At 42.3% G+C, this 12531-nt stretch overlaps 1 protein-coding gene across 4 annotated transcripts; it reads left to right on the top strand.

Moving 5' to 3' along the window:
• Positions 1 to 883: 883 nt before the first annotated feature.
• CRADD (CASP2 and RIPK1 domain containing adaptor with death domain) lies at positions 884 to 12313 on the top strand. Of its 4 annotated transcripts, none has more exons than XM_033946428.1 (3): positions 884 to 1008; positions 4101 to 4324; positions 11282 to 12313. In XM_033946428.1, exon 3 carries the CDS (start codon positions 11284 to 11286, stop codon positions 11875 to 11877), a length of 594 nt encoding a protein of 197 aa, XP_033802319.1. In that variant the 5' UTR covers positions 884 to 1008; positions 4101 to 4324; positions 11282 to 11283; the 3' UTR covers positions 11878 to 12313. The 4 variants fall into 4 exon arrangements, with proteins under 4 accessions (XP_033802319.1, XP_033802318.1, XP_033802317.1 ...); XM_033946427.1 differs by having other exon boundaries at positions 919 to 1012; XM_033946426.1 differs by lacking the exon at positions 4101 to 4324 and having other exon boundaries at positions 925 to 1012.
• The last annotated feature ends 218 nt before the right edge of the window (positions 12314 to 12531 follow it).

Genomic DNA, 12531 nt, shown 5'->3' on the forward strand with positions numbered 1-12531 from the left:
CATCTTCCTACACTTTTTACCTATCAAGTTTACTAGAATTAGCTGTTTTTACAAGCAAATTTAGTCAAAAGAATCCCTCAATTCTTATCTCTAACTGCCTCAATAAAGCATTTAGAATTCTCTCATGCATCTCTAAAACAGCTTACCTGTTCTGATGGGCAATCCTATACTAAACCTATAGCTTCCATAAATTAAGGATAAAATTTTAGCTGCTCCTCTTCTCTCCCCTCTGGTGCCAGCAGGGCAGCCAGCTTGAGCTCACTCTCTGCTCCTGCCCGGGTTCTATTTACAAAGCATGGCAGGCCCCCCAACGACGTTCCTTAAAGTAATGACTATATACAAAATAAATACATAATAATAATAAAAAAAAAACCCAAACCCCCCCCCTCCACCCAACAACGGGACTAGACTCCAGGACAGCCCCAACATCCTCCCAGGTGGGTAAAATTTTAACCTGCTTTCAAGTGCAATAATAGCTCTGTTGCACAGGATTTTTATTTATCTGAAGGATTTTTATTTATCTGATTGTATTTTTGTGTCTGTTTATTGTATTACTGTATTTATTTTTTTTATAAATTAATAAAATTTCAAAGACAAAAAAACAATCAAATCCACACCTTAGAATAACCAATTACTAATACAACACACTGTGATAGACATTCAGAAACAATTTTATTCAAGCAACTCTATCTACGGAAACAGTGAAGCTAACGAATTTCAAACATTTGTCATTACACTTCATTGCTGTTGTTATAGTTGCTCAATTCTTTAGGACAGCCGCCTGTACACGAGATTGCATCCTCCCGGCTCAATTCCTTTCTTTGCGGCTCAGGCTTTAGATGTACTGGTCCAAGGCTACGCCAGGCTGACAGCCAATCATACGGGGTGTTATAGGGAGCCAATTAGGGGCTCAGATGAGGAAGTGGATGTGCAGTTGGGCAGGAAGCTATTGATTCCCGATAGTAGATGGGATACAGAGAGGGTCGAGGGACTGGCACTACAGAAACAGTAGGTGAGGCTTTGTTTCCCCCTGCTGAGCATAGACGAAGCGTAACAAGGAAGGGTAGTAACAGATTAATGATCTGAGGGGTAGGAGAGAGCTACAGAAAGGAAAGGGGCAGGACTAGTTACATATTGACAGGGAAATAAAAAGGCTAAGGAAATACTGTAGGATTTCTAGTAAACAGAGAAAGGAAGAATGGTTTGGGGAATTTTTATCTCATGCTCAAAGCTATGATTCTGCATTTGACTAATTAAAAATGTGCAGAAATTCACAGGTCTACTAGTAAAGTAGCATTTCCCCTTATTGGATAAAAGTGTTGCTTGACAAGTAGCATTTATTTTCCACTTTAAATAGTTAAGGGAGTTATATAGTAACAGCCTATGCTAGTATTTAGTATGGCTTTACTTGCTACAGGGCTCATTTTAAACAGTGAGCTATGTGAAAAATAAAGCAGGTTAGTGGCACTAACTATGCTGTTAAAATAAATGGCCCTAAAGGGTTGATGAAGAAAGTCATGGTAAAGAGCTGCATGCCATTGGCTGAACCAGTGCCTTCTACCATGGGTTTTAGCAAGAAAATATTCCATAGCATGCAGTAAACTGAGATGCAAATTCAAAGTGCACAGAACTTGCATTATAATCAGGGAAAGCCTAGTAAAAGTATTCACACAAAGGTTTTGTGGTAAAGGCAGCTTTCACATGTCTGTTGAAAACAAAAGTACTTGTACCTATCTGCACATGAACCAGATTGTTGTTTTGCACATAAATATTAGCCTCACAAAAATTTCTTGCACATAACGTTTTTGTGACGCTTGTATTTATGCGCAGAACAATGTACACAGATGTGTGCTGGTACTTTTCATTTTCTTTGGACATGTGTATGGAAGTAACAGTGATTTCAGTATGTACAACTGTTACTTCAGTTCTGGTTTTTAAAGTTGCAGGTATTTATGGCTGTACAAAACTATTACGTATCATTTCTATAGCGCTGCTAGATGTATGCAGTACTGTACTTTAAACATAGAAACATAGAAAGGTGACGGCAGAAAAGGGCTATAGCCCACCAAGTCTGCCCACTCTACTGACCCGCCCTATCAAGTCTGAGTGTCTTACTAGGCCTCTGTAGGGATCCCACGTAGATGTCCCATTTATTCTTAAAGTCAAGCACGCTGTTGGCCTTGGCCACCTGCTCCGGAAGCTTATTCCAGTGCCCTACCACTCTTTCCGTGAAGAAATACTTCCTAATGTCACCCCTAAATTTCCCTCCTCTGAGTTTGAGCGGATGCCCTCTTGTGGCCGAGGGTCCCCTGAGTAGAAAGATATCATCTTCTACCTCGACACGACCCGTGATGTATTTAAACGTTTCAATCATGTCTCCCCTCTCCCTGTGTTCCTCCAGAGTGTAGAGCTGCAGTTTGTTCAGTCTCTCCTCATACGAGAGACCCTTGAGCCCCAAAATATTCCTAGTGGCCATCCGCTGAACCGACTCGACTCTAAGCACATCTTTGCGGTAATATGGCCTCCAGAACTGCACACAGTACTCCAGGTGAGGTCTTACCATGGTTCTGTACAGTGGCAATATGACCTCAGGTTTCCTGCTTACGAAACTTCTATTGATACATCCCATCATTTGTCTTGCCTTGGATGATGCTTTTTCCACCTGATTTGCAACCTTCATGTCTGCACTGATGATCACTCCCAAGTCTCGCTCAACTATCGTCCTGGTCAACGTTTCTCCATTTAAGGTGTAGGTTTTGCATGGATTCCTGCTACCGAGGTGCATGACCTTACATTTCTTGGCGTTGAAGCCCAGCTGCCATGTTGAGGACCAGTTCTCCAATGTAAGCAGGTCCTGCGTCATACAATCCTGCAAATCATTTTCCCTTACTATATTGCATATTTTGGCGTCATCGGCGAATAATGTTACTTTACCCTGAAGCCCTCGTGTCAAGTCTCCTATGAATATGTTAAAAAGGAGTGGACCCAGGACTGAGCCCTGCGGGACTCCGCTGGTCACTTCCGATGTTTCAGAGAAGGTGCCATTGACCACCACCCTTTGAAGTCTACCACTCAGCCAATCTTTGACCCAAGTAGTTAGCGTCTCACCTATCCCCATTGATTTCATCTTGCTTAAAAGCCTGCGGTGTGGGACACTGTCAAAAGCTTTACTAAAATCCAAGTACACTATGTCCAGAGACTCCCCGGAGTCCAGCTTCGTTGTTACCCAATCAAAGATGTAAACATGTAAACATGTAAGAGACAATCCCCAAAAGAAAAAAAATGGCATAAAAATCTCAATTAACCCTTGGTGAATTTCTTGTACTGTACACATGTTAAAATTTCCAGTTTATTTCTGTGCAATGTAGATGAATACCTAATTACTTCATTACCATTCATTTTAATATACTGAGCGCTCAAGCATATTGTGTGAAATAACTGCAGCACTAGTGAACTCTTTTCTGCATTGTAGCTTACATGGTAAGCTACAATGCATACATGGTAGCTTTTTGCATCGGATCCCAAAATGCATTATGAACTGTTTGGGGCTTTGTGAGTGACTTGTTGAACTGAAAATTCACTGCAATGACTTTGCCTATTTCTCAAGTACAGAAACAGCTGTCTCCTTCCCAGCAACAGCAGATAAAAGTTCTTTTGAATGGCCTTGAGCTTCTGTCAACAGAAGAACAAAAAAAGCTTATTTATTAACTTCAGATTACTTGAAGAGCTCCCCAACTCTCTTTTATAATGGAAAAGCTGGATTCTGTGTGAAAAGAGGATACAGTACCTTTTATAAGGCATAAACACTACCAAGAATGTAAAATGAAGTTCTGCTCTTTTGATGATGATGATTTTTTTAAACTGATAGGTATCCAATGGGAATAACTTAGTGATAGTTATAGATCAGTGAAAGACTTAGGGCTGCAAGTTAATCGCAGTTAACTCTGCAATTAATGCTTTAATCACAATTAAAACTAATTGTGGTTAAGAAAATTAATCACATTGTGGCATCTCCTGTCTCCTCCAAACATCTCTTCTGTTCTCTTCTACTTCTAAACCCTGTCCTTGATTCAATCCAGTATCTTTCTCTCCACCTGCAGTTCAACATTACAAGCCCCCTTCTCCGATTTTCTGTTGCTCCATGACAGCATCAGCCTGTTCTGAAGTTTATCCTGACTGATCCTGCCCATACTGAAACAGGAAGTGATGTCAGAGGAGTAAGGAAGAGCCAGGAGTAAGGAAGAGCCAGAGCTTTGGAGCAGGCCACAGGCAGTGGATGTTCAACACTACCACTACTAGGGACCAACAGAAGACTACCTTTAAGGTAAAGCAGTGAGAGGGGTGCAGACGCTGAGGGTAGAGAAGGGTAGAGTGGGTAGAGAGGGGGAGTGAACTGTAGATCTGTGAACAGAACTGGAGGGGCCACCAGTAGAATCCATGGCTGAGGTGGTTATCTGGGGGTGGGAGATTATCAGTCCTTTATGGAAGGGAAGGAGGATGAGATTTGATAATTACCTTTCTGTGGCTACAGTCAAAGCAGTTTACATATTATTTACTGGTACTTATTTTGTACCTGAAGCAAAGGAGGGTTAAGTGACTTGCCCAGTCACAAGGAACTACAATGAGAAATAAATAAATACCATTACTTGTACGATTAAAATTTTTTTTAATCATGCGGTTAATCACAATTAAAAATTTTAATTGAAATGCAACTCTAATATATATAAATAAAGTCATATAGATGTGCCTTTGAAGCTTGTGATAGAGTAGAGCATGGCTCAACAAACCCCAGATGCCAAGTTGCCATGGCAACTGAAAAATTGGGTCTGGTGCCTGAATCACCATGTTTGACTACAGCTGCTGTTGGCTGCAATTATACTATATTCTCTCCCTCCCTCCTTCCCTAGTTTGTGCTCCTTCCCTTCCTTCTGTGTCTCAATGTGCCCTTCTTCCTTCCTCCTTTCTGTGTCCCTAGTTTGTGCTCTCCTCCTGCAGGTGTGCCTCTATTCTGGTCTCGAGCCACACTTGTTTCTGGTCTGAAATCAAGCTGAAATCATCATATATTGAATTCAGTGTTAACAAGTTTGATCATATATGGAATCCCATCTATGGATTCAGTTTTGCTCAAGTATAATTTGTGTATTTCAAACAGATTTGCAATTTGATCCCTAATTAGCCTCTAATTCTCCAAGAGTTTCAACCTACAACTTTTAAGACTAGATGGCTGAGCCCAGCAGTCTTTTACATTTCTTTGTAGTTTTGAGGAACAAAGGCATTCCTGAATGCTGAATTCAGATGTTATCACCATATCACTCACTGGAATTCATTTTTTAAGTGTCTTGCTAATTTACTTTATTTTTTTAAATTTATAACCCACACTCTCTACAGCTCTGGGTGGGGTACATAAATCATATCCCATAATAGCACTTACATACATTAAACAAGAATGAGTTGACAGTGCCTTCTGAGTATCATAATCATAATGGCAACAGAATGGGAAATAAATGGCTGAAAGTAAGGCTCACTGGGGACAGAGAGAGAAGGAAAATCACTGGTAATGCATAATTCTTTGGCTATGCAGGGAACAGAAAACCCTAACTTTGTCAGGCCTAACCTCCTTCTACTTGCCTAACAGCAGCCGCAATAGGGATCATTTTATAAATCCTTTCTTGCACAGAAATCTTATTTTACATACATGTATGGAAGGCATTTTAAAAAAATTGCTAGAGATATATATTCATTTGTAATGATATGGGAAATATCAATGGAGACCTTTTACCTGTTAAAGCACTTGTCCCACAATCAAGCTACTTACCCAAGTCTTCAATTTCCTGAACATCCCCCTTTCATTATGCTACGGTCAGTGGGTCCTGCACGCTGCATACGGCTGAAACGGAAGCCTTCTCTCTGTGTCAGAGGGAAGGCTTCCGGCTCAGCTATGTGCAGCATGGAGGACCTGCTGACTATGGCTTTATTGAAGAGAAACAAGTGTGGCTCAAATAAGGAGGAATAGGGAGATCAGATCAGAGGTACACCCGCGGGAGGGGGGCACAACTGGGGACATGGAATGGAGGGAGGGAGGAAGGAAGAGGGGCATGTTGGGACATAGAAGGGAGGAGGGGTACAGAAGGAAGAGAGCACAAACTAGGGAGGGAGAGGGCATGAAATTGGGACATTTTATTTTTAATGTAGTTTCTATAAAGTTGCGGTCAATCATTACGAGGCCAAAAATTCCTTCGGTCAACTGTTACATGGCCACACGTGGTGTCTCCTCTGGTGCCTACATTTTGCCATACCACAAAGCAGCAGGCAGCTCTATTGGAGCTGCAGAAAAGAAGCACCAAGGGCAGTGGCACTTTCCTTACTTCATCACCCAATGTGGAAACTCTTGACTCACATGTACATGTGCACACAAAGGCAAAAGTCTCCCTCCTCTAAGGTTCAGGCATTTTGTAGAGGCAAGTGGAAAAAGGAGAGCAGCTTCATGTCAGGCAGCAGCAGCAGCTTCCTCTTCTGATGCCCTTTGGCAAGGGTCGGAAACCCATGACTCACAAGCCACATGCAGCTCTTTGACCACATGGCTGCAGCTCCCAGGGTATGTACCAGTTTCCTGGCCTCCTCCTCCTTCCTTTCAGACAGCTGTATCTGTTTCTTCACAAAGCCACGAGAAGCTGTTCGAACACTCTGCCCAGGGCTGACATGGAAGGCTTCCCTCTCATGTCAGAGGCCTCCCTGCCCTGAATGTACACCTGGACATGCCCACATTATATCCAGCAAGGAATAACGTGAGCAATAGGCCTATATTAAGAATTGCATTAGCCTGAAAGTATAACAAGAAATTGTAAAAATGTACTGTTTTGTTAAAACGGAATATGTTACATAATTTTAAATGTGATTTTCGTGATCAGCAGCCAAAAATCTATAAGATACACCTGAAAGTGTTGAAGAAGCAAAAACTTTGTTTGTCCAGTGCAATGTGCCCAGAGCTAAAGACAGAAAAGTATATAGGTTTTAGATCTCTACTTTAATTCAACTTTCCATTACTTGAATTCTTATTAAAGGTGCAGCAAGAGCTCATATATTTTAATATTATTTCTTTTCCGCCCTCATAACATAACATCACATCGTGCTTCTTAACTGTGTAACCATAAGTTCTACGCAGTTTACAAAAGATTATAAACTAAAGACAATTTAAGAATGACAGAAATTATTTAACCAAGTATTTTGAAAAAAGTTAAGTTTTCAGTTGAGTTCTGAAATGTTTATAAGAACAGGCTCCAAGCAATAACAATCGAAATTCTCTGTCATGTGAAGCTGCTTGGAATGCTAAAATATGATCCAGAAATTTATTGCTTTTACAGCCCTGTACTGATGGAAAGGTAAACAGGGCATGAGATATTCTACAATTTTTAAATGATGCTAGAGAGAATCTATTAACCATGTAAAACGGAGCAGTACCATACATAACCTTATAGCAAAAGCAACCCAACTTAAACAAAACACGAGCCTCCATTGGCAGCCAATGCAACTTACAATAAAATGGAGTCACATGATCATATTTTTAAGACCGTAGATCATTCTAACAGCTGTATTCTGAATCAATATGAGTCTAACCATGTCTTTCTTGGGGATTGTTAAATATACAATATTACAATAATCCAAAAGACTCAGTAATAAAGATTGTACTAGAAGTTTAAAAGCAGAAAAATCAGTATTTATGCACAGTTTTTTTCTCTTGGTCATCTGCTGGCTGCATCCCTTCTTGTATGTAAAAAGATCTACATTCTCCTGTTTTTGGTTTTTTGTATGCCTATACCAACAATTTGCTCATTTACACTCTCCAGGCTGCAATAGGTTTGCCATACCTTGCCATTTATGCCATAGCACCACCATCCTCATGGTGATAGATATTGTGCATGGGTAACACGCACAACATCTGTGTCCATTAAAAAGGAAAAAAAAAAAAGGTTTCCTGCCTCGAACAGCTGAGTGGCAGGAAGCTGCTTTGGGGCTTCCCCTGTCGGCCCTTCTCCTACAGTGATTTATCAGTGGGATCAGACGGGGATTGCAATGAACCTCTGCTCAAATCATTTGCACGCAAACTTGTTTGAGCATCAGTTGCTCTTTTGGAATCAGACCGCAGCAGACCCACGCAGTCTTATTGACCCTGTTTAGTGCATCTAGGCCCAGGTTGGGATATTCCCAAGTATTTACAAAAGGCTCTGCTGAACAGGGAACCTTTTGTAAATTATGTAGGACACTGTCAAATACACATTTGCTATCATGCACAAGTCACAATGATGCCAGGGACTGAGCTGTGCTTCCCTGCATTGGAGGCCAGTTATTGACGTTCCTACAGGAGTGGGAACAGATCTCAGCCCAATGGGTGCTAGGCATCATATGGAGGGACACAATAGACTTTTTTTACCTTCCTCCAGATCTATTGTTGAACTGTCTGGCAGGAAAACTGGAGAAAGCGCTTAAGATCAAGGTGACTCTGCAGCATCTCTTGGACATTCAGGCTGTAGAACCGGTTCCTGAAAGTGAAACAGGCTCCAGCAGATACTCATACTTCATTGTGCCAAAGAAAGGCTCGGAAGGCTGGAGATCCATCCTGGATCTCAAGTTGGTCATTGCCTTTCTACAGATTCCACACTTTTTGCATGAAAACAGTGCGTTCTGTCATTGCAGCGGTGGCTCCAGTAGAATTTCTGGCTTCGCTGGATTTAACAGAAGCTTATCTACATATTCCTATCTTCCCAAGACACTTGGAAATACCAGAGATTTCAAGTTCTTCAGCAGTATTTCCAGTTTGTGGCCCTACCCTTTGGGTTAGCAACGGCCCTCCCCGCACCTTCACCAAAGTGATGGTGGTAGTAGCAACGTATCTCCGCAGAATGGGGTCCTAGTTCATCCATATCTGGATGATTGGTTGATCAGGGTGCCATCCAAACTGGAGAATGACAAGCGGTTTAGGCTAGATTGTCTATTTCAAGAAAAGTCAGCTGATTCCATCTCAAATATTAGGCTATCTCGGAGTTTGGCCATCTTTTTCTTCCCGAGCCACGCAAACAGAAACTCTAAAGACAAATCATGGATATTTTGGCGATTCCGAGTCCCATTGCTTGGCACTATCTGCAAGTCCTGGGATCCATGGCAGCCTCCCTGGAGGTGGTGTTCTGGGCCCGGGTGCACATGTGACCACTACATCAGTCCCTCCTGGCCCAGTGGTCCCTGCAACATCATTCCCTTCAGATGCCTCTTCCCTGGATGGAACCAGTGCAGAACAGTCTTTGCTGGTGGGTTCGGGGAGCTGCTCTTGAAAAGGGATTGCCCTTCAGGATCACAGAGTGGATTACTCTGACGACAGATGCGAGTCTCTTGGTCGGGGGGCTCATTGTAGAGATCATTCCATGCAGGGTCCGTGGTCTCTCCATTAGAGGCACTGGTTGATCAACCATCTCAAGCTCAGAGCCATTTGGTTGGCGCTAAGAACTCTGCAAAACACCCTGGAGGGAAAAGCAGTACAGATGTTTTCTGACAATTTCACAATGGTGGCATATGTGAATTATCAAGGGGGCACCAGAAGTGCTCCCGTAATTCAGGAGGCTCGAATGCTGTTCCATGGGCAGAAGTCCATCTTCTGGCTCTTTCAGGGGTGCATGTGGCCAGCGAAGGCAATATACAAGTGAACTTTCTCAGTTGCCAAATCCTGAATCCGGGAGTGTGTTCACTCTCGCAGAGAGAATTTTGCTTTATTGTAAGTTGCTGAGGCAGACCCTCGATGGACTTGATGACTTCAGCCAAGTCAAGTGCTTTTTCAGTCGAAGAAAAGAACCAGGAAGCTTGGGTCTTAATGCATTAGTTCAGCCTTGGCCGACTCGGGAGCTCTTTTATGTCTTTCTACCCTCACCTATGGTTGATCGGGTCATTTGCAGGATTGCGACTCATCCGGGCCTGGTAATCCTAGTGTCCCTTGACTGGTCTCACCACCCGTGGTAGGCAGATCTGATACATCTTCAGCGAGACAAGACACTCAAGTTTCCGTGTCATCGCAGTATTCTCTCTCAAGAGGCCGATTGCTGTGGAGAACCCCCAGCACTTTGGTCTTATGGCTTGGCTCTTGAGCGCAAGGCCTTGACTCAAAGAGTTGACTGGAGACCAATCCTGGGTCTGAAGTCTGTCAATGCATTACTAAAGATGCCCAGTTTCCAGATGGAGACTGTATTTCAGTCATTGCTTTGGTGTGGCCGGGGGAATTCCTAGCCACGCTGGACTTGAAGGAGGCTTACTCACATATTCCTGGAACACAGAAAGTTCCTCAGGTTCCTTGTGCTGGAAAAGCATTTTCAATTCTCAGCACTTCCATTCAGGTTGGCAACAGCACCTTTCAGATATCAATTTAGCCTCCTCCCTGTCTTGGACATGTATGTGTGTCTCCAAATACTTACCTTGGAGCAGCTAAGAGAGTATGTAGATAGCAAAGCAAATGGGAGAGCCTATAATATCTGTATAAATGTGAGTGCTAGTTGCATTCGGGTAGGTGGCTTGTTTGGGTCCATTTTGCTTCTGTTGAGTTTCAGGGGAGTTAATTAATTGTCTATGTTGCAGAGCAGAAAGACTTGACTTGGTTGGGAAGTTCCCCATGCCCTCCTTGTTATTTCTCCTCTTTTAGGGGTGATCAAGTGCTCTGTTACAAAGTTTCAAGTTTATTAAAATATTTTTTAGACCACTTAATCAAATATCTAAGCGGTTTACAATGTAGAATTACATAAAAACATATAACTTTATAAAAACAAAACAAGGGGAACTAAAAGACAATCCGATTATTAAAAGCACAAGACGTACGGACCAATTGCCAACAATAGGGGAGTGGGAAAGTACTACAATTTTTATAGGAAAGATTCAACATAAAAGGAAAGTACGATAGGCTGGGGTAAAAGAGATGGGGACTGTCCACTGACACAAAGATCTGGAGCTGAAAAGCTGTAAATGATTACTTCTGCAAAACCTCGCAGGTAGAGGTGAAAAACCTACTGGTCATGACTCATGTTCCTTTATGCTGGAAAGAAGATTATCATGTAAGAACCTAATCTTCCCTTCACTGTCTCCTGAAATTATACTATCATGCTCTATATTTGCACTATACACCTCCAATAAATGTTTAAGCTTTCCTGGCTGTGGGGTCTGCTAGGTTGAAGTACTGCTTCTAAAATGTCCCTGTGGAGCTTTTCCTGCATTTCCAAATTCACATTTTTTGGCTTGCCTTTCCCCATTATAGACATGAATCCTCAGCACAAGCAGCTCTTGAGAAGTCTTCGGATGCAGCTCTGTGCAGAGGTGCTAGTGGATGGATTTGTCATGCAGTATTTGTATCAGGAAGGCATTTTATCAGAGAGCCACCTTCAAGAGATCAGCTCCCAAGTGACGAGCCAAAGGAAGACCATGATGCTGCTGGATATCCTCCCTACTAGAGGGCCCAAAGCCTTTCGTGCCTTCCTTGAATCTCTGCAGGAATTTCCTTGGGTGCAGGAAAAGTTGTGGGCACAGTGCAAGGAAATACCAGAATATCCTGCTGATAAGCTAAGGGACATTCCTGCATGTGTACTGAACAACCCACCAACAGATAAACAGATCAACCAACTGGCCAGCAGGCTGGGGTCAGAATGGGAACATGTCATATTGTGCTTGGACTTGTCCCAAAATGACATTCACCACTGTAAAGTCAATCATCCCTGTAATGTGCAGTCACAGGCGGTAGCAGCCTTTATCATGTGGCGGCAGCGTCTGGGGAAAAAAGCAACAGTACAATGTCTGTGTAACAGCCTGCTGGCAGCAGAGGTAGACCCTTCCCTGATCCAGCAAATGCTGCAGTGAGGAATCTGCTTTGTTGACAGGACATGAATGTTAACATGTCTTAGTACTTAAGGAAAACACACAGTCTCTCAAATCTTTATCTTAATTCTGGTGTGCTTTAAATGAAAATTGCACTCTGTATATATACTACACTACTTCAGAAGCACACAGAGAAAATGTTGTAGATTTTTCACATAGAATGGGATCTGATTGGTTAATGTGGTGTGTAGTATCATTTATGATATGATAACTAATATTCAGTAATCAGAGCACAATATAGGATAATTTGTAACTGTCTTAATAACTTCATTAAGGTTTCAAAGGCTTTGGTGAACTGCAAGAGAACTGATCACAAAATTTAAAAAATCAGAATGACTTTACTTTTACTGCATAGTAGAGAATGACACGGTGACAAAATTCATCACCGTTCCCGTCCCCGCGGATAACCGCAGGAAATAATGCCATGTCATTTTCTAGTGTGTATTTCAACCTCAGAATTCTTCAAAGCAAAGCTTGCGGTTCAGTAGTTGTGGCCATTCATACTCTGATTCTTCCCTCTCTCCTTAAAGAATGACATGAAGATTGTTTACTGCGGTTATCCACGGGGACGGGAACGGTGATGAATTTTGTCACCGTGTCATTCTCTACTGCATAGCTTAGCTGACAAATGAATCC

Source organism: Geotrypetes seraphini, chromosome 5 (assembly GCF_902459505.1).
Source record: "Geotrypetes seraphini chromosome 5, aGeoSer1.1, whole genome shotgun sequence".
Taxonomy (NCBI): Eukaryota; Metazoa; Chordata; class Amphibia; order Gymnophiona; family Dermophiidae; genus Geotrypetes; species Geotrypetes seraphini.

Coding starts and splice junctions, on each gene's coding strand:
- CRADD (XM_033946426.1), top strand. CDS start 967: ATGGGATACAGAGAGGGTCGAGGGACTGGCACTACAGAAACAGTAG. Junction 1,013..11,281: donor TGGCACTACAGAAACAGTAG/GTGAGGCTTTGT, acceptor TCCCCATTATAG/ACATGAATCCTCAGCACAAG.